General features: G+C 43.0%; 1 protein-coding gene and 1 long non-coding RNA gene across 7 annotated transcripts in view; one reads left to right on the top strand and one right to left on the bottom strand.

Moving 5' to 3' along the window:
• The first annotated feature begins 1,337 nt into the window (after positions 1-1,337).
• Positions 1,338-17,317, top strand: LOC123624753. Of its 2 annotated transcripts, XR_006730200.1 has the most exons (6): positions 1,338-2,015; positions 3,239-3,455; positions 3,689-3,841; positions 11,891-12,023; positions 15,342-15,545; positions 16,038-17,317. It is a non-coding gene; the product is annotated as an uncharacterized LOC123624753 (long non-coding RNA). The 2 variants fall into 2 exon arrangements; XR_006730199.1 differs by having other exon boundaries at positions 3,239-3,841.
• SEPTIN11 (septin 11) overlaps positions 4,145-25,075 on the bottom strand; it is a 105,126-nt gene continuing 84,195 nt past the window's right edge. For 2 of the 5 annotated variants that reach the window (XM_045532865.1, XM_045532870.1), the window contains exons 6-11: positions 22,698-22,794; positions 21,526-21,694; positions 14,356-14,488; positions 12,836-13,023; positions 6,941-9,322; positions 4,145-4,975 (exon numbers count right to left, since the gene is read on the bottom strand). In XM_045532865.1, the coding sequence (XP_045388821.1) occupies positions 9,307-9,322; positions 12,836-13,023; positions 14,356-14,488; positions 21,526-21,694; positions 22,698-22,794 (603 nt within the window). In that variant the 3' untranslated portion in view covers positions 4,145-4,975; positions 6,941-9,306. Of the gene's footprint in view, positions 4,976-5,435; positions 9,323-12,835; positions 13,024-14,355; positions 14,489-21,525; positions 21,695-22,697; positions 22,795-25,075 lie in introns of those variants that run through there. The other 3 variants (XM_045532867.1, XM_045532869.1, XM_045532866.1) reach the window with 3 other exon arrangements.

Raw genomic sequence — 25,075 nt, 5'->3', positions numbered from 1 at the left:
TGTTACTTCTAAAGCCTCCAAAATTCTTGAAATTAGCCTTTATGTTAAAACAATGTCTCCACCTGTTATTAAATAATGTTTTGAGCTTTGGCCACTAGAAGGCACTAATAGAAAAAGAATACAGCGTCTTTTAAAATTTCTGGGAGAAATTGAGTTGTTTGTGTATGATGTTTTGAGCTGTGGCCACTAGATGGCACTAATAGAAAAAGAATACAGCGTCTTTTAAAATTTCTGGGAGAAATTGAGTTGTTTGTGCATACTGTTCGGTAATGACCAGTTGAATACTCCTCTGGTTGCTAAGCCAATACATCAACATTTGCAGTTACAAGTTCACATCACTTAAGGTACAGGAGGCCTGTGCATGCAACACTGAGGGAACTTTAGCAAAATCAGCCACGATAACTGATAGCAAGTCTCAGACCAAGCAAACCCCAAAACAGGCTTGGTGCAGTGGCTCATGCCTGCAATCCTGGCATGTTGGGAGGCTGAGGTGGGAGGATTGCTTGAGCCCAGGAGTCTGGGTTGCAGTGAACTATGATCGAGCCACTGCACTCCAGCCTGGGTAACAGCAAGACATTCTCTGAAAACAAACCTCAAAACAACCAGCTTTACAAATTAAAAATTCCAATCAGTGAGTTGTGCAGCCCTGCAAAGTAGCCTAGAAACACAATTGAGAAGGCTTGAGAATAGCCAAGTCTCAAAACCTTGCTTTGTTTTAGTTGGATTTGACCAATTATTAGGACAGAAAAAATGAAGTGCACACTTACTTGAAAGCTTTCCTTCACCATACTGATGAGGTTAGTGGCTTTTATGATGTATTAATATGTAGGACAGAGCTATAACTCCCCCTTGTGCCACCTCTTGAATATTCTTTTCCTTGAAAAGATAGAGGTAACCAAGAATGTCTCATCAGATATAGAGACTTGAGAAGAGCTCACAATTCTAGTTTTTGTTCCCAGGAGCTTCTGAGTTAAGGATAGAATGAAAACCTCTTTCTCTGGACTCTTAAAGTAAAACCTTCATAGCAGAGCCAATGCCAGAATTATTGACCTTACTGTGTTAAACAGGAAGTAGAAAATAATTTTGAATAGCCCTAGGCCCAGTGAACTGGTTTCTCATTTCTTGGAAACAGCTTATTTTGTTAGGCAATAGGACACTCCAGAATGAAGGGCAGCCTTAGGCAAGCATCCACTGAAAAGCAATTGGTGGATAATAGACTTTTTCCTTTTCAGAAAATGATCTATCTTCAGCAGACAAGATAGCATGGAAAGGGCTTATCTTTTTCTTTACTCCAAAAATTTGCTTTGTTTATGAGACATACAGAGGGACAAGTCCAATTCATAGTGCGTGGCTACGTCCCCAGCACCTAATGTAGGCCTGGTGCTGTATAGAGAATAGAGTACTTGGAAAGAGAGAAGGAATGAGGAAAGTAGATGGGTGGGTGTAAAACAGAAAAAAAGGAGAGCTAGAATTGCAACCCCATAGAGTTCTAAAAGCATTGTACAGACAATGCACAGCTTAACCATATTATGGAATGTTGTTATGCCTTCTCCCCGCTCCAGTACATACACACATTCATTTGTTCTTTCATGGAGCAGGGACCAACCTCATTATAAAAGCCTCTCCTCTGATCTAATTTTGAAAGTTTCTACAGTGGACTAAAAGGCCATTCAATTCATGGCCCTGCAAGTAACTTACTTGGGGCAGTTGTGAAATCCTTTGTATCTCACATGATGTTTCACTGACAGTGAAAAGATCTCATTTGTCTGCAGCTGCTAGTCAGGAATAGCAAGGTTGGAAAGGGAGGTGAGTGGACGCCTAGGGGCACAGTTCGGCTTCTCAGATTAACACCCGCCATCCCTCCACCAGCCCTGGATATGTGAGTTGCTTGCTAGAAATTGATCTGAAAACCAGATGGCGTCCATCTCAGGGACAAGATATCATGGTTCTTAAGAATTCAAGTACAAGGATCTTCGAAGTGAGCCACACTGTCATCACCGTCACCAAGGGGAAAGGTAAGTCATCTGCAAAGCAAGGGGTTTTATGTAGAAAGGTCGTCTAAATACAGTGAAAAGTATGTAGTTTTTCAGAAATTTGGAACTGTTTGCCCACAATCTAGGCCAATGGTAGGCAAAAAATAAGGAAGTTTCATTTGATAAGTACAGTTGATGGGGAAGAAAAGTTCAGTCAAGCACACTGTGATGAGGACTTGTTTTTATCTGTCCCAGCTCAACCAGCACATGATGAGCAAGCTGGATCTCTCCTTTATACATGTGCTGTGTTAACCACAAGTGGACCATCTACACTACACTTGTATAAGAAGGCAGAGTCTGTATCTGAAATCAAGTAATTTTTTAAAAGATTGAATGAAGAATAAAAAGCCCGTTACCAATGAAAATAGGCCCAGATGGCTCAATTCACCCTGCTTTGCTTTTCCACAATCTGTTCTGAGATAGGCCATTCTTATTATTGCCGATAATCATCCCTGGATGGATTCATATCCCTTAATTGGTCAACCAGGAGAACCTGGGAGAATCTACCAGTTTTATCAACACTTGAGAAAAAGAACCACCTCAGGTAAAATGCCGAATCAATGGCAGCCTCTCTTAGGAGAGATGGCAAAGCACTTGGCCAGGGGCGTCCATGACCAGCTCTCCCTAGTAACTGAACTAAGGTTAACCCACTTATAATAGCCTGGCCTCTCCCGTTAAGATGATTACTATTTACTTCCTCTAACTTGGAGGCTAAAACAAAGAGAATAGCAACCAACAGCAGACTGCATTTCTTACTTAAAAAATACTGCCTAATTTGATTTTTAAATATTGCTCAAAAAATATCTTTACAACCTGATGCAGACTTTGTTTTTAAAACAACACGATACAGTTGATATTAAAATATTAAAAATAAGGGGTTTAAGAGTAAAGCCAGTTGACTTAGTGATGACAGTGATCTCACCTAACAGGATCTACATGTTTAACTTGCAAAACTGATAGTCATGCTCTGGTATCAATTAAGGGGTTGGTCCCCTCCACCCACCTTTCCTAATGGTCACATCACTAGCAGATTTCTGTCCTTACAGATTAATGTGTAGTATGAAGGGGATGGCTTTTGACTCTTATGTTTCGATCATTCAATGGCTCAAATGAATCACACTTTACTTACATTTAATAATAGTTTCTAAGTAAAGAAAGCTGCTTGCCAGCTTGTTCATCCATTGTTCTAAATAACCTCTTTCCAGGAATCAAATGATTCAAGAGGAAGGGACTGTTGCTTCATTCACCGTCCAACAGAAGCATATATTACATTCTTATACAGAACGGAACACTGCTAAGGATTTCGACCAAATGCAACTCATGCCACCAACAGTATTTTTATGATCTACCTACTATGGGGCTGAAAAATGAAGATGGAAATAAGCAAATCTATAGAAAAGTAATAAAATTAAAAAATAAGAGGTATGTCTATGCTCTACAGTAGATATGAATTTGAAAACTGTCCCTTGACTTTGAAAACTGCCCCTAAGAGGTGACTGCTAATAAATTAATCTAGCCCTGAATCTGACTTGTCACAAAAGGGTCAGCTTTAAGAAACCATAGGCTCACTCAGCTGGCAAAAGTGCACGTTTGGATGTGGGTGTATTTTTAGTGATCCAGTCCGAGTGCTTTGACTCCCAGCAGGTCTTTTGCAGATATTGTGGAGAAAGCCACCCGGGTGACTCTGAGAAGACAGTGTGAGTCAGAACCATTGTTAATGATGCTGTTATCTGGGAGAGGATATGGACTTGTTTGGGGTTCATTTTCATGGTCCAACACCATGGTCCTGGAAAACCTGTGGACACAAGGTAAGGTGCTTCCCAATAAATAAAAAGGCAGGGATGGGCCAGTAAGTTATTTTAAGGTATCTTTAAATAGAAATCGAGCCCCAGAGGCAGAAAAGTCATCTACCCAACACTGGCACATTTTAAACATGATTAAGACTTGTAGTCAAAACCCCAGTAACAAAAACGGGGATTTTTTTGGTTGTATCCAAGATAAGAAGAGCATATTAAACAGAATTTTGTGACTTCAATTTCCCCTTGAAGTGAGCTTAAAACTGGCATAATTTTGATACCAAAATTAAGTTTGAATAACCAATACAAAAAACAGAACTGGAATTTTTTTTTTTTTCTAAAACAGAGTCCCAAATCCAAAACAACTTATATAAGGGATGCAGGTAACAGAAAAAGAGTCAAATAAAACAACAATGGTTCCTGAATTTAAAGGAAGGATGCCCACTTCTCTCTCTCAAGAGGCAGATGGTCAGCTGAAAAATAAAAACATTGTATCAATAGAACACTCCAAAGAGAAAAAGTGCAGCCATCTCTGTACATGCAATATCAAATGTTAAAAAAAAAAAAAATCCCAAACACCAAAACAACCCACAAAACTAACAAAAGGAGGGAAAATGTTGCCCAGATCGTATGACCTGATGATTGTTGAGGATCCTGATCAGGCTGTCCAAAATGTTGCTCATAGGACAGAGGACGGGAGTTACCATGAGATCAAGTTTGTGGGCCCTGGAGGTGGTGGCTACCTCAGGTTAGGGTACGTGCTGTCTTCAGTCCATGAGATCTTGGATCAGCAGCTTCAAGAACATGACAGCTAAGCAAGAGGGTCCCAGCACAAGACCCTGGGTCTTGGCCCAAGTTCTCTGTTTCAATTAACTTCCTTTTAATTAATATTATTAAATACTACTATTTTTTGGTAGTGGTAAGTCACTTCAGTATCCACTATGGGCAGTGGTTTGTAAACAGACGTTGACAAATACAAACAGCAGTGCAATATTTGACCCAGACTTTAAAGGACTAGGAGGCGATGGTGGAAATGAGGTAACTCTTCCCCGACACGTGTGAGCAGACAGCTCCTGCTCTTCTAATGCTCTATGTCCATTAGGAGAGAGTAGGGCTTGTCAACAGGATGGTTACATAAAGAAGAAGCTACAGAAGAGAAAAGAGAAAGGTTCAGATTCAAATGTGATTCTTAAAGTCTTCAAAAAGAAAAACAAGAAGCTTCTCTACAACAAACTGTGAAAGAACAGCAGCGTGTCAGTTAAAGGGATGACGTCACCGAGCGCTGCAGGGTCAGCAGCAGCAGCATCGCTGCAGAGGCCGGGGACGGAGACGCCTCAGCTGGGCACCAAAGCATGAACCAGCAGGGCGGACGGGTAGAGATGGGCGAGAGAGGGTGGAGGAGATGGGATGTGACGTACAGGACACCACATGGCGACTATCTTGGAGTTGCTGCTGCCCAATGGCAGCGTCTGAAGCCCGCCACACAAGGCAAGAAAGCACAGGACTTGTGTCATCCCTATTTCTTTGATCCAATATAATAACAAGCACGTGTACATACGCATGTCAAGCAGCGACTAAAAAGAACTCACAAAAGGGCACACAAAACAACGTTTGGGTAAAAATATATTTTCCCCCGCTTTATGTCTTGGCACTAGTGATATATGCATAGATTACCTGTCCACCGCTCTCCTACCTTAATAGACACCAAATGACCGAGCATGTTACCAAGTGGTTACTTTCATATTTGAAAAAAACGGTATACTTCACATCAATACAATTATTTAGTTTTTTTAAAAAAGACAAATGTCTAACATGCCGCTTACATAGGACAATTCTGCATTAACATTGAAAGTAGATTACACAACAGTTTTAGAAAACATCAGTTCTTTTCAAACAGCAAAAAATGACAAGGATCTATGACTACGGTTTAAGGCATATCAGCATATTTTAAAATCAAGAAATAGACAAAGTTCTAATGCTGTTCACAGCTTAATTTTTCAATTTATTTAAAAAATTCCCTTCATACCTACACACACACTAGACTTTGTAGGTTATAATTCCCACTAGAGAGTCATCACATACGTGTCCTGTCAGTGGAACCAGGACTTGTGGAAGCTGACACCTGACAATTCCAGACACTTGCAAATGGCAAAGCAGAGGGGTCTGAATGGACGGTTTTGGCAGGACCACACAGACACAGGATGACGTGGGTCAGTACTAGCTGAAAGCCCTGATTCAGCAGTTTGTATGGGAAACACTTATGGGTGTGTGAAGAAAGGAAACCGAGTCTATTCATTTGAGGTGCACAAGATACGCAGCCAAGTGTCACAGCTGGTGAGTTACAAAGCAGAGAGGGAAGATCATAAGTCACCTGTGTCTGGCATTACATTAATCCCCCCGGTTGAGATACCCTTTTTGGACAAAACCTTCACCAATTAATGAAGAGCCTAAGCTGGGAAAACAGTCTCTGAATTGCCAATAAATTCTCATAAATGCTTTTCACCACATCCTACAGCACATAAAACTGTTATGGGTATCTAAAGCCCAGAAGCAAAAAGATGGTCATTATGTTTGAACAAAAGATGTGGGGGAAAGCCAGCTAGAGCTATCTGCCCGCCCCCACAAAAAGGTGACCACTGCCAGCAGTTAGCACCAAGGAGAGACCATTAAACTAAGATAAAATTAAGTGGTCATAAAGGCAGCCTGGCATAAAAATTTTTTTCCTCTTAGATTTTTCCAGTGGAAGGCAGTAGTTTCTCATTCTAGCTGGGTCTATAGTGCCAGAATCAAGGCCCCTCTGAAATATCCAACGATACCCATGGGTGCTGTGTAGAGCACAGGTGGGGATTAGCAGTTTTTGACTTCCACACTGAGATCAAGAAGTTGAATTTACCTGATTCTTGTGGAAAAAAAAAAATAGAAATGTGGCCATTTAAAATGTATCTAGTTGTTTGGCATTAAAAAAAAAAAAAAAACAAAGGCTACTCAAACCATTATCTCCCTACCCCCCTCTAAAAAAACAAGAAAGAAAAAAAATCCATCCATCCCATTTGTTTTCTCTAACTTTAAAAAGTCAGAAAGATCTCAAAGGTTTCTTGCTACTGTACTTACATGCAAAGGCGAAAGCACATCCAATTAGATTTGAGGGTATCATTTATTCCGTGCAGAGCCAAGGACTACTGTGAAAAAAGGCACAGACACAGAAAGAAAAAAGAAGAGCAGCAATAACAAACTAAACAGGGCCGGGGCGCATGGGAGGAAAAAGTTCAGAAGCAACACATTGAAAAAAAAGAAAAAACAGCTTCTAAATGTTTCTTTTGACTCTTTATTCCCTGACTCTCCACATGGTTTATTTTGCTGTGAAAAATTTAATGCATAAAACAGCAGTCAATCATCTTGGAATCAAAAAGTCAGCTGGATGCCTTGCATTGTTAGGCTAATTTTTTTTTTAAAGGTTTTAGTGATGCTAGAAGCAGAATTTAAAAGTGGACTTCCTGTTACAAGGCACAAAAATGCTCAAACAGTGGTTGGAACAAGCATACGACACACAGATTCAAGCTTTTGTCTGGTGCACAGCACATGAGCAAGTTCAGCCCGTGGTTAGAAGCAGCATGCCGGCTACCACGTGGCTGCTCCACAGCTAGCTTCGGACTAGATTGAAGAAAAAAAAAAAAAAAAGCAAAAACAAAAATATTGGTCCAGTAGCTCCTACACCTGTGAAGACCACTACTGCTGCTGTTTCTCTTTGCAGTTTCTATTCCACCTTAATCTGGGCTTCAATGAAACTGATCTTACTTTGCCTAATTAAGCCTTAATCAGTTCATGGAAGACCATTCCTTCTTTCCTCTAAGTATGATTGAGGACAAAAAGGGAAAAAAAAATATTTGTTGGAATCAAATAGGGACATTAATTTTTTTTTTTTTTAAATACGTGTCAGGGGAGGTGCAGCACATTCTATCCTATTTACTTACCCTGCAACTAGTGAAGGCCAGAAGGAAAACGCAGAGGGGAAGTGGGTTCATGAGAAATGTTAACCTTTCAAGTAAGAAACAGGAGACTGTGGTTAGAAGGCTGGGAGGATCTTGTTAGTAGATCTTGGCAGGAAAAAACAGATGAAAGGATAAGCATCAGAAAGGAACAGTACAGAAAAGAGATTAAATAAGCCCTTTTCCATACAAATCAAGCATGTAGCATATGTGCTGGCATAAGGGTTCGTCCTAATCCTGGAGGAGTTCGGAGCCTTAGACATAAAGAGCAGATAGACAGAGCTAGTCATGCTGAGGGGAAAGGTGTGGAAAATTCCTTCAAGACAACTGGATTCGAAACTCCAGCTGTTCTATTTCTTCTTTTTATTCCCATATATTGAAAGGAGACTAAACAAGGAAGCTCGATGTGAAAAATTTCTACTTTCTTGACTCATTGGTTGTGTTGTGTTCCTTCCCATTTCCATCTTAAATTGACAAGGTCCCTTCGAATTTGTGCTGCAGCAGATGACACAGAGTTTACAGCAAATTTTCTATCTGAAGTAGTTGTACAAATTTTCTCCTCTTGATTAGTGAAAAATTTTATTAGAAGTACCAATAGCAGTCATTAGGTCCTCCCCTTGGCCCACTGAGAGCAAATTTAGATGTGTTTATTAAAGATTTTTTTATTTCAAATAGTAAGTAGGTTGTGGAAAGCCCATTATCCTTAGTAGAAGATTCTTCTACTAAAGAATGTTGTATGATCCAACCTTTGAGATCTCTGTCTGTGAGAGGATCAAGGATACACCAGTAAATGTGAACATGGTCTTAGTTTTCTTGTACCAGGCGACACCAACTTGGCTGGTATTTGAAGGTTGGTGTTCAGATGCAGTTTCAAGCCATCAGAGGGGACGGTCTGAACAGACCCACAATCTCAGGCCAAATAATGTTATTGATTAAAACGAAAATTTCATGCAAGTGTAAAAATCATATATAATGCATACCCACCATTCTGTCTGCATACAAATCTACCTTGGTTTGGGGCAAGTGGGGAGAAAAGGCAGTGAGTTTAGGGGACCATGAGATCATGGAGATGAAATCAAGAAAATGCAAGCTGTTGTCATGGCTATTCAGGTTTTTAGTTCAGCTGCTGAGGCGGTCAGAAGTTTTCATGTCAGACGTACAGGCAGCAGTTTACCCCACTTTCCTCAGTCCAAAGCGACATACAAGTGACAGGCCTGCTTCCTGCTGCCATTCGGAACAGGCATAAAAGGCCAATCATTTACTTTCCGGAAACCAAGTCCAGCTGCACAGAGCTTTTGCTGTTATTCCCTTGTTCTATCATTTTCCACCACCCAACAACATTCAGCAAAATGAGTTAATAGTTATTGGTGTTTGGGGAAGGGTGAAAAAAAAACCAAACAAACAAAAAAACAACTAAAGGACACAGATGGCAGAGATACAATATTACTGCAAAAGCAGGTGAATGCGGGAACATCCTTGGCTTGCCAGGCTTTATGTGAAGCTTGCACTGCAAGTTAAAAAACAAAACAAAAAAGTTAGAAATAATAATAAATAAAAAAGAAAGGAAAATTAGGAGCACGCCAGCACCAGCATTCAGCGATGGTGAATGCTCATGCAATGATTATGGAATTGACAGAAATTAAAACCAAAAACTTGAGTAGGCTATTCTACATGACAAGCAAAAGCAAAATTTTAATACTGATTTAAAGAACACATAGTTAGTTTCCATTTGTAATTTAGAATTCACAAGTGACTTCTTGAAACCATTGCATGTTCTAGTGGAAGGATTTACTGTTTGGTTTTTGCTTTCTCAAATAACACAAAACCATTATCTATTAGGTTTGGGTATCACATTAGTATTGAACAGGAGCTTCATCTTCCACTTCTGAGCTGCTGAAGGAGTCAGAGAATAAATATACAATAAATGCCTTTGTACAACTGACTTGAGGAAAAGGTCTAAAGTAGCTTGGGGATTGAAATATACACAGTAGATGGAGGACATGCTATTAATCTAACTGGGAAGGGGGGAAAAAGGACAATTGTTATATGGTTACAGCTACAGCAATGCCAGGAGCTTTCCCCCTCTTTTAGGTACAAGCAATGCCAAACCCAAGACCCACATGTCTAATTTTAGGCAAGTCCAAAACATACAACTTTACTCCTTAGCTAGAATAAAAAAAAATATTTTTTTTTTAAAAAAGATGAGTGGATGGTTATGTAAACTGTAGTTATTAGATGTCAGGTACAATTTTAAAACTTTCTTTAGGATAGATGCATCTGAACCAGTAAATGCCTGCTGGCAGTTGTGCAGAGAGTTTTCAGAAATGACGAACACCACCCACTGACCAGCTTACCCTCAGGCAGTCCCACCACTGTGGTGCAGCCGCAAACGTGGAAAGTGACTTGGTGGCCAGAGATGGCAGAAGGTGGGGTCCAGCTAATGGCAGTGCCAGGGTTAGTTCTACTTTGCCTGTCATCTTAGGAGATGTTAACATACTCTCATGCCACTACGGGTCAAGGAGAAGTATAAAGCCTTACCTATGTTAAAAAAGGAGTGTGTCATTGGAACAGAAAAAAGAGAATTTAAAACTATTAGAAAAACTAAGGTAAGCTCTGAGGTGGAAGCATAGCGGGTAAATAAATAAGCATCTCTTTTTTCACTTTCTATCTCGAGCAAAGCCAGCTCCTAAGTGGCAACTCCGGCGTCTGCTCCCGCTATGCCAGGAGGAAAGTGTCCCTGCGTTTCTTTGCAAAGTGCTGCTCTGTCCCCCCCCCCTCCCACTACTGTCTTTCTGTGGTCCTCTCTAACCACAACTCTCCACTGCCACTGGCAGGTAGAGGGGTGACTTTTATTTTTTTTTTACTTTGACACTTGAGGCCTCCAACTGGCAGTTACTTTTGTACAAATGGGAAAGTGTGGACAAGGGTAAGAACCTAGAAAAAGTAACACAAAAAATGTGTGCCAAAACCTCGTGACAACTGTGAACCGAATTAAGTCTAATGTCATGAAAAATAAAGGAGAATATACAAATAAGGCTAAAACAGAATTCACACAGGCTTCACATAACCTTAAAAGCATCATACATTGGTGAGGCCCCAGCATGGGAAGAAAATAACCTCACGTGTTCAAAATGGCCAGGAAACCTCCCACACTGGGAAGTTTGTTACTAAGACTTTTTTTTTTTAATGGAGGCACAATACTGATCAGCTCTTGGAATTTTTATTGCTTAAAGGCACATCTAGTATACATGAAATACTCTCTTAGCGTTGCTGGTCTTTTATAAACATTTTGAGTTTTAAAACTTGTACCTTTACACACCTTAGTGCTTCAGGGTAAGAAAAGCTTGACTTTGGGTTTCCTAAGCTGTGAGTTGGCAGCTCTTTCTATTTCATTCATGCCTGCAGACACACACACACACACACACACACACACACACACACACACCCTATATTTATCTTGAGTTAGTGTGGATCAACAGGGTACGATGCCAAATGGCTTTGTCTTCACTAGAAGAGTCACTAATCTCTCAGTATCTGCATGGGAAGCATCACAATTAGTGTCATTCTCCAACATTCATAGCTACAAAGGGTTTTCATTATAATCTAGGCAGTTGTTACTCTCAGAATTAATCCAGCTTAGCTAAATTTTGGGCCCTTGGACTCCTTTGGTCACTTGGGTCTCTCTGTCACAACCCCAATTATAATCACGCCTCATCTACACCAACTACTTCTATTATTGCTTAGAAAATTCGCCTACTCCCTTGCTCTTGGGACACATTTTCTCTTGTCTCAGAGCTCAGAAAGGCAAAGTTGCTAAAGCATGATCTAAAACTCTCTCAGTGTGTCCTCGCAGCAGTGCTTGCCGATTTTCACTGCAGGCCACAGAGCGAGACCCCTTAGGGGGGACCCTGCTGCGTGCTAACCCAGACTCAGTGGCCTAATGCCCTGTGTTTGCTTTTCTATACGACAGTCTTAATTATTGTTAATTAAGAAACTCAATCCTATATGCTATATTTTTAAAGAATGTAATTCTTTGCCTGCCCAAGTACCAACACTTTTGTTATCTACTTGTCAGCTTTTTCCCTAGAACCTTGGCCTCTAAGGAGGAACAGCAAGAATCCTGAACAAGTTCTGAATTCTCTGCAGCTGCCTCTGTAGCCTGCACATGAGACAGAGGAGGCTGGATCCACCACTGGGCCACCACGAAGGTATCCTTACCACTGTGCTTAGTCAACCCAATAGCTATTGTCATAAAACTGCACCCTCTAGTCCTTGTGGCGATTCAAAGGAGAGCTTCAACTCACAGGAGAATTTCAAGGGAGGCCCCAACCCGGCACTGGATTCAGGCAACTGCTATTGGAGGATCATAGGAAGTGACCGACTGAAGAACAGAATCCGCCCCTTGGGCACATTAAACCAAGGCCCCATTTAAAAGTGTTTTGTGAGTGGGTTTAGTTGTGGCTTGAGGGTTGGCAGGGGTGTCTTAACAGGGTGAGCATTTTGATCGCATTTCACAGTAAAACAACTCATCATCTTATTGAATTTGGAGGAAAGCTAGTGGCCACTGGCCGCTCGTGCAGAGATTTCATCTTGGGAACAGACTTTCGGTGACTGGCTCACCAAGCCTTACAACACAGAATAGGAAAATAACTTTAACAATCATAATTTTAGGATGCTCTTTACCAAGAGTCATGAGAACTGTCTCCAGAGGGTACTGAAGAGAAATAAACCTGTCTTCTTTGAGAATCCTAGTGTTGGTGCAGAAGATGCTACTGGCAACGCCAGGCTACGCCAGTTCTGATTGCTTGATCAGTGTGGTCAGGTTCTATAAATTAATCTTTGTGTACCCTTTAAAAATGCTTTAAAAACCTTCATCATCTTCCCTGCACTGTAGAGAAAATACTTGCTTTTATCTTTCTGGTAAAAGACCAGTTTCCAGTCTGCAAATGGGAAAAGGAGAGACATGCAAGAGGAATGAATTGTTAGAAGTCCCCAATAGATGGGGGTGACACCTGCTTACTTTTTCTTATCCTTGTCTTTCTTGGTTTGCTGGGCCCCAGACTGCTGGGCCTGGGACTGTAGTAACTGAGCTGCTGCTTTCTTCTTCTGGAAATTGTTCACCTCCTCCTCAAGCTCCTTCTTCTTGTCTTCTACTTTCTTCTTCTCTTCTTGGTGTGTCCGCTTTAGGAGGTCAAACTTCTCATGCAGCTGGGGAAAAAACGAGGAGGACAGGCTTGGTGAAGAGGATGAAAATCTTACCTAGGCAAGGGTCTTGGGATCTGTCCAAAAAACAAAATATGTGTCAAGTGCATGAGCTTTAATCACAGTGTGAAGGACCGTCTCAGCGACTTCCTGGAGGGGCTCAGCTAGGCTGCTGGAGAGCGTCCCTCCGAGCCCTAGACCCCTTGGGACAAAAAATTCCTTGAACACTTTTCCTGATAGTAAGATAAATATTCATTTTAAAAGGCAGAATAAAGAAAATAAAAATTATCTATGATCTCAACAAAAAAAAATTCACTGTATAGGTAAAAGTGGTTCTTCACCTCTAGTCCTTTTTCAAAATGTATAAAATACATTTACGTAGAGATACACACAATCATTACAGATATATATACACACACATATATTAGCTATTTAAATAACAGAAACATAAATAATGGAAACAAAAACTGGTAAGAAGGGAGGGAGGAAGAAAGGCAAAAAATCCTCACTAGAGAATTCTAGATTTTTACCCAACATCCACATGATTCTTACAGCCAACAGCAAATGAGCCTCAACTTTCCTTTCTGCAGCAAAACCATCTTGAGTGATTGGCTATTCAAATAACCTCTAAGTTACAGCAGTTTTTATGAAGATAAATTAAAACAAGAAAATGAGGAAATTATATAGATACTTTGATTTAGAAATATGTTGAGCTACAGGTCAAACACTCGAGATACTCCTTACCTACCACAGAAGCAGACATTTTGCACACACACACACTCAAACACAATGGGATGAGTGTTACAGTAGAAATGCATATAAACTTGTAGGAAGCAGTGAATCTGGCCTGAGCACTGGGACAGAGGGGTCAGAGGACACTGGAGCAGGGAATGCGAGCCCAGCAAAGGAGACACCTGGGCACGGACGTGGAGAGTGCCGAAGCCCCTCCAGTGTCCAGTTCACTGAGTTGTCTGGCAGACTAAGATAGTAATAATAGTCCCAGAATCCCAAATCTTGCATTACAAGACTTGTAAATTGAGGAAATAGAGCTACAAAACCACGTGATCAGCTCTGGAGCCCTAAGATCTAGTTTTAGTCTTGGTTTTGCTGCTAACTAGGTATGTGACTGCAAAAATAGCTAAACCTTCATGACTTTGTTTATCATCTGTAAAATGGGGATAAGAACATCTGATCCATTTTTCTTGCCAGGTTGGTATGTCACTTGTTATAAAATGTATGTAGAGAGTACTCGGGCCATCATGATGTCCTATGAATGTGGTGTATTAATAAAATACCTCCTTTATGTTTCTTTCCCTTGAAGGAGAACAGGTGACTTACTTCTTTCTCTGCCTCTTTAAGTTCAGCTTCTTTCTCCTTCACTCTCATAACGAACATTTGTCTCATTTCTTCTTCTTTCTTCTGCAGTTCTCCTAGGAATTCATTCCTTTTTGCTTCGTATGTCTCCTGAAGACTATTCAAAATCCATAAACGAAGGGCAGAGTCATGAAATTGCATAATACATTTCAGTTCAATTTCTACCCATCTACTAAAGGGCTGCTGCTTACCATATTAAAGCACAAATAAAAGGGGGGCACTGCTTTGTTTTTAGTCACGCTGTGACCAGAAAGATGAGCGCATCAAGCACCAGAAATGGGGCAATAAGCCAGGTGCAGCACTAAAGGCGTGTCTTTGGCCACGTTTTATCTCACACATATTCACGCGACGAAAACCTGGGCTGAAGAGATGATTCAGGGTTTCAGAAGAGGGAGGTGGGCCTGGTGTAGGGCAGTGGAGTCACACAGATCTGGCCACACCAACTGATCTTGGAAAGGCACAGCTTCCCTGAGCCGCCAACATGGGCACAGTCACACTTACCTTCTAGGGACATGACTATGAGAATGAAATGGGGGGAAAGTGAGTAAAGCATGTGACATAGAAATAAATCAGGGCTTAGTGTTATGTTACCCTTCCTCACTCATCTCCCTCTGGCATCCAATAGGGAAAACAGACTTGGTGAACGAACTAGAGACAATTGTAGAAAATTGCCACTTTTCAAGTTATATTACCAATTACAAACAGCAGAGAGGAGTTTTATTTCTATTTTAAATCCCATCCTCCTCCTGACTGTCTACAGAATTTAGAGCCCAGTATTTTACATTGAATGTCACAACTCAGCTTTACCTCTAAGTCAGAACAAATGTATTTACAGAGAAATCATTTTGGTAACACAACTTAAGAAAATGTGTCCCCGCCCGCACCCACACACATACACACAGAGAAACATTTGCTGATATTTTATGAGGTGCTATTTCTGTCTCTTGCAGTTCTCCTAGAACAACAGTTGTGTAGTAATCTAAGTCTGCAGTATTATCTACCTATACCTATGGACCAAATTCATCCAAAGCGCAAACTGCAGACTAGACAGCAGCTGCGGAAGACCCCAGGCACAGGCACGGCCACCCACGACATTCACACCTGTCCATTTAGGAGGAGCAAAGGCAATTCAGGTGGTGGAAGCTCATGTGCATGTAGGTATACACATCTATAATGAATTCAACATTTAGCTTAGCATTAGGAAATATATTAATTAGGCTGGTTTATACTTCTATAATTATTAATAACATTCTCATTAGTTTATTAAAAATAAGTTCTCCTGCCCTCAACACCGTCAACAGTACCTGTTTATGAAGAATCAAGTGTTTTGAGTTTCCAGAGATAAGTTAACTTTCACATTATCTTTTGAGACAGAAACGAGTTTGGCCAATGTTAGTGTTGGCTAATATTAATAGCAACTTGGACTTTAAGATCTATAGCCAGAGATACAGCATTGTGTTGATAATAGAACTATAAAATAATTCATAAATTTTATTTTGCTTATATAATAAACCCTTCATCACTATTATTTGGGTCAGAATTGCCAAAGGCAGAGGATGACTTGTCCCTGCTATGAAATTTTACAGAAAACTCAGTTTTTGTTGATTTCAGGATAATGAATATGTCTCTCTCTTCTTTCTAACAAGCAATGGAACACCTTTTATAGAAACACCACCCAAAATGTGTCCCAGAGGTCACCGGTTTCAAGAGATGTCCTCCAAAAGAAGGGTTCCAAAGTCCAGGGAGTAAAGGGCAAAGGCTACACGTGTCTACTTTCTGGAGACTCACAGTGAGCAGCGGTCCCAACCTGGCTGCATGGCAGGACCCCGGGGACGTTCCCCTGAGCCTTCCTAAACGCACGCTCCTAAGCCCACTCCTGGAGGTGCTGACTCAGGATGACTGGCTAACGCAAAACGGTCTGTTTCTAAATGCATCACAGGTGATCTGATGTAACTAGTTTGCTACCCACTGCTCATCATAAATGCTCTGAGAAGTCCTTCAGGAAAGGAACCTGTTTACTGTGATTATCTTAGAGCCCTCCAAATTGGCTTGATCACAGAAACTTTAAGGCATCCACAGATGTACTTTGGGTGATGCGACCCAAGACAGTGAGAACTTTCACCACGGGCCTATCCAGTCCCAGCCACAGCCTACCCTGTGCTCCAGTTCCTAGAGATATGTTTCAAACTATGAATCGCAACCCAATCATGGGTCTTAACCACTATGTTAAAAGCAAAAACTTAAGAGAAAAGGATAGAAAATACCAGAGTGTGGTGCAAATAAGAGTAGGTATTACTACGTGAAATGTGTGTGCTGGATCATAAGCAGAAACAGTTTCTATACTGAAGGTTGTGGCCCAAACTGGGAAAGCCCTAGTCCCAGAGGAAGTCCAAGGAGCGACTTTGCCAGTGGCAAGACTGGTCTTGACATCCGGGCAGGGCAGGAAAACGGGCTCAGCAATGCTATTTCTTACATCATTGTGTCCTAGGATGAGAACCAGCTTTTAACTCTGACACTGGAAATGATGGTATGTAACATATTAAGAAGCCATAAAACCTTACCCCAAGGAGTCATAATTACAATAAGCTACTTGCAAATAACTTAGAGCCACCCCAGCACCCACAGCACCTTGTCCCCAGGCACTCCTGCCGACTGGCTTGTGAACCAGAGGTACCAGAAACCCTGTGTTTCCAGTCATGGAACACCAGTCCAGAAGGAAATGGTTCTACATTATCTGCTCACAGACACCTAATGTGATATCTTTTGCAATTTTTAGCTCTTCAGACTTCATTTTTAGTTATAGTTCATAACACTTTTTTCTAAGTGAGAAATTTGCAATTGTTTCACAAGGTTTTAGGGTGGTTTGAAACTGAGGATTTTATCTTCTAATTTCCTCTGAACAGCCCTTGCAAGAGGCAGGTTTTTTTTTTTTAGACAGAGTCTCGCCTTGTTTCCCGGGCTAGAGTGAGTGCCGTGGCGTCAGCCTAGCTCACAGCAACCTCAAACTCCTGGGCTTAAGCCATCCTACTGCCTCAGCCTCCCTAGTAGCTGGGACTACAGGCATGCACCACCATGCCCCGCTGATTTTTCTATATATATTTTTAGTTGGCCAGATAATTTCTTTCTATTTTTAGTAGAGACGAGGGTCTTGCTCTTGCTCAGGCTGGTCTCGAACTCCTGACCTTGAGCAATCAACCTGCCTCAGCCTCCCAGAGTGCTAGGATTACAGGTGTGAGCCACTGCGCCCGGCCAAGAGGCAGGTGTTGCGTGTGGAAGTCAAGGAAAGGGAGAGTGAATACAGACGCTGCAGTCCGTCCTTCCTTCTGGTCATTCACGCAGCGCAATTCCCCGCACCCATGCCCTGCAACCATCTCGTGGAGGCATGCCAGAGTAGGGCCATCACCACCGGCACCTGGGGGCAACTCACACATGTGGATTCGCTTCATCCTTACGATAGCCCGACAAGGTAGGCATTGTTAGGGCCTCCTGCTTTCCAGGTGGAGAAACTTGGACACACAGGTGTTTGGCAGTTTGTCCAGGTCGTGCCTGTGACAGAACTAGGATTGCAGCCAGACAGCCTCGCTCAGATGGGAGCTCTACGCCATGCCCTGCCACTCCTAAAGACGAGGGAGTCTCCCGGGCCGAGGGCTTCTTAATGTCGGAGAGAGACGTGGCAGCTGAGCGCCTGTTGCCGGCTGACTGGTGGTGAGCCATGGAGAAGCGGGTATTCTGAGATGAGGAAGGAGCAGTTTGGGCAGAGACTCAGGAGAAAGGAAGCAGGGAGTGGTTCACGGGAGACATGTGACCAGTCCCCACTCGTGTCCTACATCCCCTTTCCTCTTTTACCCTGTAATGCCAGCCAAAACGGGGCCCTGTCTGGGGGAACAAGGGGTCTGGGTCCAGGGAAGGGCTCTGGTTGGTGGAAGGATAAGTTCCAAGGCCACAGGTGGGCACGTGCAGGGCACGAATGGGAACGACCAGCATGGGAAGAGCAGGCTGACACCTGGATGTGCATGCGTTCTGTCACAGGACAGCAGGGGTGAGGGTGTCACCAGGGACCAGCTCTGTCAGTTTGCCCAAGTGCGACGCGTCACTGCGCACACCCCTCCTCCCTCTGTCTCTCACTGTGTAATACCCACACTGATGGCCGCCGTTCCCCAGGCTGGACCTTAGAGGCCACTCTCTGCTTGATGAACACAGTGTAAACACAAGTGGGGCCCAGAGGACAAATGGTGGACAAGGGTGCTCAAAGGGAAGGATGAACTTCATTGCATACCCCGTAGAAATCCTCTACTTTGAGAATATAAAAAAACCTTAATATCACTGAAATCAGCTGTGGCTTCTGCTGTTCCTTAACTCTGTCACCCTTCCAGCAGGGTGTCCTCACTCCACTCCTCCCTCAGTGTGGTCTCCAATGCACAGGAAGTGCTGGGGGTGCCCAGAATTCTTCAAAAGGAAAGACTGAGCCCTTTTAAAAGTAGTGGTTTCCAAGAAAAGGAAAATCAAATTCATTTCACATCACTATTTACCACGACATGTGATTCGAAGCCAACTGTTGGTTCCAAATGATCTTTCCTACACCAGGAGGGACATCATAGTTTGAGTGAGTGTATTTCTAAGAGGAGAAACTGTTCCCAGTTTAAATGGAAAACCTGGTCCCAGTTATCGAGCTGACAGTAGGTATTTATTTCAGAATGTCTACTTTACTTCTGATTTTCTTATATAGGGAAAAGAGTAAAAGCCTTGGCATAAACAAATTTATATATGTAAATTTCCATTTTCATCATGAAAAAGGAAACCTCAGGCCAGTAGAAATGGAACCAAAAGGGGGAGACGTGGACAAAGCACGTCCCCTAAGAGTCAGGCGGCCTCAATGACGTCTCCCACTGATCCTGAAGCCCCTGAAGACGGGAAGCCAAAGCAGTGGGCTGGACCAGCAGCTCTCCCAGGCCTGGCAGAAGCCAGAAGCCCGCCTGACCTACCCAGCTCTACCTCCTTCTGGTGGGCAGTTACCTGGGGTTGCAGGACATGCCTTACTTAAAATGCCAGCCACAGAGGTGACACAGTGGGCTGCGTGTCTGCAGCAGCAAGACATCTTCACCATCCCAGGGATCACAGAGAACCTATGGAGCCCTGGGCAAGACGGTGGAAGGGCTTGGTCTGCCCCGTCCCAGCAGGCTGACTGAGGCCACCTGGCCCTTCCTGGTGGTGGTGGGCAGCTAAGGGTTGCATCACAGACCCTTCAAATTCCACAAATTCCAGAGTTGAAAGGAACACAGCTGTGCTGAATGGTTCTTAACATTTTGGGTAAATTACCTCTAACAAACTTAAGAAACAGCCACATGTATTCTAACTTTTGCAAGAAGTTCACAGACTCCAAGTTATGATCTAGTCCAGGGGCTGGCAAATTATAGCCCAAGGACCAAATCTGGGACCCCACCTGTTTTTGTAAATAAACTTTTATTAGAACACAGCCACACCCATTCATTTATGTTATGGCTTGTGGCTGCCTTCAAAAGACAAGGGCAGAATTAAGTAATTGTGACAAAGACCATTTGGCCTGCAGAAGCTAAAATATTCACTCTCTGGCCCATAACAGAAAAAGTCCTTTTATTAGAACTAATTATCCCCTGATCTGGTCCAGTTCCTCATTTTACAGATGAAGAAACTCAGGCCCAGAAGGGTTAAGAATTTGTAGCAGCACAGCCAAGCCTTGAACCCAGACTCCTGAGTCCTCGCCCAGCACTGGCTGGATTTGAACAGAGGACAGGGGAAAATGAATTCAACCTATGGCGGTTCCTTTTGTTCTGTCCTTGTGCATGAAAAACAAATACTCTGTGAACTGCCAAAGACAGCCTTTCCACACAAAAACCATTTTCATCAGTTAAATAACCACAGAGTGGGCTTGATTTTGTGGTGAATGCATTTCAAGGTTCGATTCGCTAAACCTGTGTACACAAAAAGGCATCCTATACCTTGCCTCAGAAAGTGACATTTCCTGTGGTTGAAGATGGTCAGTTTTATAAGCCCCCAGGGCCGGATTAAATGATACCAACCTGGCTAGAAGTTAACTTCTTGGTTAGCAGCTCTTTATCTGGGGTCACCAAATATACACACATTCGTGGAACTCCACGATGGCACTGCACCAGGGGACCAGCTGAGACATTCCCAAACTTTCTCTAAAGCAGTTCCAAGAATGCCAGCCCCCTCCTACCCCAGTGGCAGCTCAGACCCAAGTGGACAGAATCTGCCCGCACTGTGTACTGGCTGCCTCAGGCTCTACAGCCAACCGGCTTCTAGACATCAGAATGTGTTACATCGCTAGCCTCAGAAGAGGAGGAAACAGTTTTTCCAAGGACTGTGGCCAACTGGTAGAGGCACGTAGCCCAGACACACCTCACACCACTTCAGTTCAAATCCCCATTAAGAAATTGCTTGGGCTCCATCTAGATCATTCTCTCCTCTGCCAGGAGCTGGTGAACCTGGCCTGGCAGCTTCACCTCCCACCATTCACCAAGCCTGGTGTGGGCAAGGACGACCCTTTCCACTGGACTGTGACAGGGACTGGGCTTTGGCTAGTGCCCTAAGTCTACATTCTTTTCTCCCCTTCACATTTTGCATCTTTATCCAGCAGTGATGTGAGCAAACACACAGATTTTCTAAAAGCTATACCCTTCCCTACTGATTAGCTGTTGTTAGAATTGTACTGACCCACTGAAAGCTAGTAAGAGACTTTAACAGCAAGAGCCTCGGGAAGTTACATTTGTATGGCAAAAATGCACGGGCAAGCCGTGCTGGGCGGGCCCGCCCCTGCAAATGCCTCACCGGGCTCTGCACCGGGACCAGGGCTCAGGGCCAGGTGGCTGGGGCTCGAAACCCACCCTGTCACTCACTGCTCCTGGGACCTTGGCCAGGTTGCTTACACTTTCACTGCCTTAGTTTCCTCATCTGTAAAATGCGGATGATAATAATGGCATCACCTACATCAGTTAGTTGTGATATATGCTAGCGATCTTCCCCCAGCAGGGGGGTCCCCCATGGCCAATATCTCAATCCAACAAGCATTTCTGTGATGCACAACGCACCACCCTCGCCACCATCCGGGAGACACCCGATTGCTAAGTGCCCTCGTACCTGAAGGGCTTGCTGTCAGGGTCGGTGTCCTTGAACCCCATCTCCTCGAGCTTACAGCGTCGATACAATTCATAATGGCGGGTGTGGGTCTGTTCTCGCAAGTCCTCCATGTTGACACGGATCAGCATCTCTCGAAGTTTCACAAAATCACAATGGTTTTCATTCTCCACTGCAAGAGACGGGGCAAGCGGGGGAGGGCTGTCAGCAACGATGTCACTGAAAAGCTGAAGTGACACTTCCAAGATGTTGTTACTGTCACTCCGGAAATCTCTGAGGTCTCAAAGCCACCTGAGGATTACCGATTCACCTTAATATTCCTAATGGACACAAGATTTCTGGTAACATTGACCATAACGCTGCTCGTGAGAGCGCTGACTGCTGGTGCCTGCTCAGCGCAGGCGCTGGGGAGGAGCTTGACAAATACCGTCTTTACCAAATCTGCCGAGTGGACGCTGGACTCCTGCCTCGTAGGTCCAGCAGCCTGGCTTTGATCAGCAAGGTGACCTCCCAAACAGAGGTGGCAGAGTCTAGATTCAAACACCAGAAGAGTCCAAAGCCAGACCTATTTCTACCACTCCACGTTGTCTCGAACTGTGCAGGTTTTACATCCCACCTCATTTAATCATGTCAACGACGCTGAAGAAAGCAGTTTCTCAGTAGCCACCCTGCTTACTCTATAGCACTGGATGACCTCCCTGAAAACACACACAGAGTCCTTGCCCCTCAGAGTGACAGACCTGCAGGTCGAAGACTGGGGTCATGTCCTACCGTGCCAAAACAGGTCAGATATTCTCATGATTCTCAGATTTCCTGAAATAACATTTAAGTGGGAGACAACCTTCCCAGAGATGATGGAGAGACAAGTACGCTCTCGTTTGCAAGAAACTTTTTGCCGCTTTTTTATACTTTGCTGATGAAACTGGTTCAAACTCCTAGGGAAGAGCTGTTTCCTATCAGGAATTCACACTGAATTTCCCACACAACCCAGCATCCTCAAGGGGCTGCCTGATGGCCAGGGGGCTCGGCAGCCGCTGCTCCCCACGGTCTCCCCACCTGACTGCTGCTTCTCTCTTCCTCACCTCCACGACCCCCTCCCGCTGCCCGCCACTGTTGAGGACCTCCCTAAATGAGATTAGGGAGGGAAGAGCCCCTGTCCTGTGCCGTGCACATACCCTGCACCACGCCCCACGGGTACTGCCTGGCCTTGGCCATCTTGTTGCCGATCTTGACCTCCTCGGTGCTGCCAACCACTGCAAACGGGAGATGGACCTGCCACGCAACAGGGGGACAGACAGCAGTTACCTTCCACGGCTCTGACGAAGACTGGTTCTCCACCAGCCTCCACGCTCTCCTGCCTTCTGCAGGCCGCCACCTGGCGCCAGGGGAAAAGGCAGGAAGAGTAGAAGAGAGTTCGGTGGGTGCATTATTTGAAACAAGCTTGATTCAAGGGGAAGCTGTAGGAGTCTTTGCGACTATACAGTAAGCTTTAGATGTGCGCTGTCCAATGCAGTAGCCCCGACTATGTGTGACTACTGAGCACTTGAAACAGGGCTTGCAGAACCAAGAAACTGAATTTTTAACTTTTAATTAAGTTACATTTAAATTTAAAATGGAAGCAGTGCCAGGTGTGGTGGCTCACATCTGGAATCCTAGCGCTGTGGGAGGCTGAGGTGGGAGGATTGTTTGAGTTCAGGACTGCAAGACCAGCCTGAGTAAGAGTGAGACCCCATCTCTACGAAAAATAGAAAAATCAGTGGTGTTGTGGCACACACCTGTAGTCTCAGCTACTCAGGAGGCTGAGGCAGGAGGATCCCTTGAGCCCAGGAGTTTGAGGTTGCAGTGAGCTACAATGATGCCACTGCACTCTACCCACTGTGACAGAGCAAGACTCTGTCTCAAAAATAAATAAATAAATAAATAAAAGCAGTGTAAAATCTTTTTCATTATATATAACGGTATTATTTTGGTAAAATTGCATTCACTGTGCTTCAAACTCAAGCCAAATCTTCCAAAAATGAAGACCAGTTTTGTCAAGGTAGATCCAAATATTAAAGAAAAAGCATCTTTTTGGTACTTATTTCATACTGAAAAACTTGAAGGTACAATAGGAAAAATTTGGGTATGTGAATCTACTTTTTTAAGTGTACATTTTATAAAATGTAAATACGATCAAATATTTCTGATGAAAATGTAAAGTCTGAAATGAGATGTGCTATCCTTGTGAAATATACACCGGATTTCAAAGACCTACTATTGAAATATCTCATTAATAATTTTTATCTTGATTACATGTTGAAATGATAATATTTTGGAACATATTGGGTTAAGTCCTTGAAATCAATTTCATATTTCTTTTTACCTTTTTTTTTTTAATGTGGCTACTAAAAATGTTAAGATACTTGTGTGGCTCACATTAATAGCACGACTTTAAACAGCTGATCACTGTATAAATTTTAAGTCAGAGACACACCCTAGCCCAAATTACTGGCTCAAGGCTTGCACTCAGATTTATCTCAAGCAGAGATGGTCTCCAAGACACCCGACTGCTTCACATTGGTTTATCTGGTAGTTATGGCTACATTCTGGGGTGCTGGAACCACTAATTCTATCTTTTTTCTGTGAGCATGTAAGAATAAGAAGATTTGAAATAGCTGCTCTGATAATTATGACTTATGGTTCCTTGATCCCTCGTTCTTCCCCTACAGGTGAGTTGAGAAAAGAGAATATTTTCAAGCCAAATCCTCTTCCATAGAGAGCCTGGCCAAATCCTTGGCTCAGGCTGCTCAAGTGGCATTTTGTCTGATGCTCAAGATGTTTAAATTTCCTAATTTATCTCACATTCTGTAGGAAGGAAAGAAAGCACATTCTCTTTGTCAAACTCCACGTGTGAAACTGAAATGTGTTCCCTGAAGTTGAGGAACAACAGGACCTTTGGTGTAATAACCAAAGAAACTTCTCCATTCAAATGTAACTAAAGTAACCGCCAAGTGGAATCTGTTTTCCTCAGATTTCCACACATCATATGGAATTTCATTAGCAAAAATTGTTTGCAATGAAGAGCCTACAAGAAAATTTCTGGTTCAAGAACTGGATTAATTCGGAATGCCAAAGATCTTCAGTTCTGTTAATCTGATAAAGAGAGAAAGAGAACAAAAGTCCATGGGTATTTTCTTTCCAAGAAGTTTAACACAAATTTAGTTTCATGACCATGAAAAATTATTTAGAAGAATGGGTAGAAATGAGACGGTATTCATTCATGTTACTTTCTGAACTTACACTAACATCCCAAATTGCAGTTCTACAGCAGAATAGAAGTGCCGTGTTAGCCTGAGCTTTTGACTGTGCTGTAAAACAAGTACAGTTGTCCCTCAGTACCTGTCGGAGCTAGGTTCCAAGACCTCCCACGCAAACCAAAATCATGGGTGCTCAAATCCCTGATAGAAAATGGCATAGTATTTGCATATAATCTATGCACATCCCCCATACTTTAAATCATCTCTAGATTACTTACAGTACCTAATATAATGTAAATGCTATGTAAATAGTTGTT

The sequence above is a fragment of the Lemur catta genome, chromosome 19 (genome assembly GCF_020740605.2).
Source record: "Lemur catta isolate mLemCat1 chromosome 19, mLemCat1.pri, whole genome shotgun sequence".
Lineage (NCBI taxonomy): Eukaryota > Metazoa > Chordata > Mammalia > Primates > Lemuridae > Lemur > Lemur catta.
This window is presented reverse-complemented; position numbering and strand designations above follow the sequence as displayed.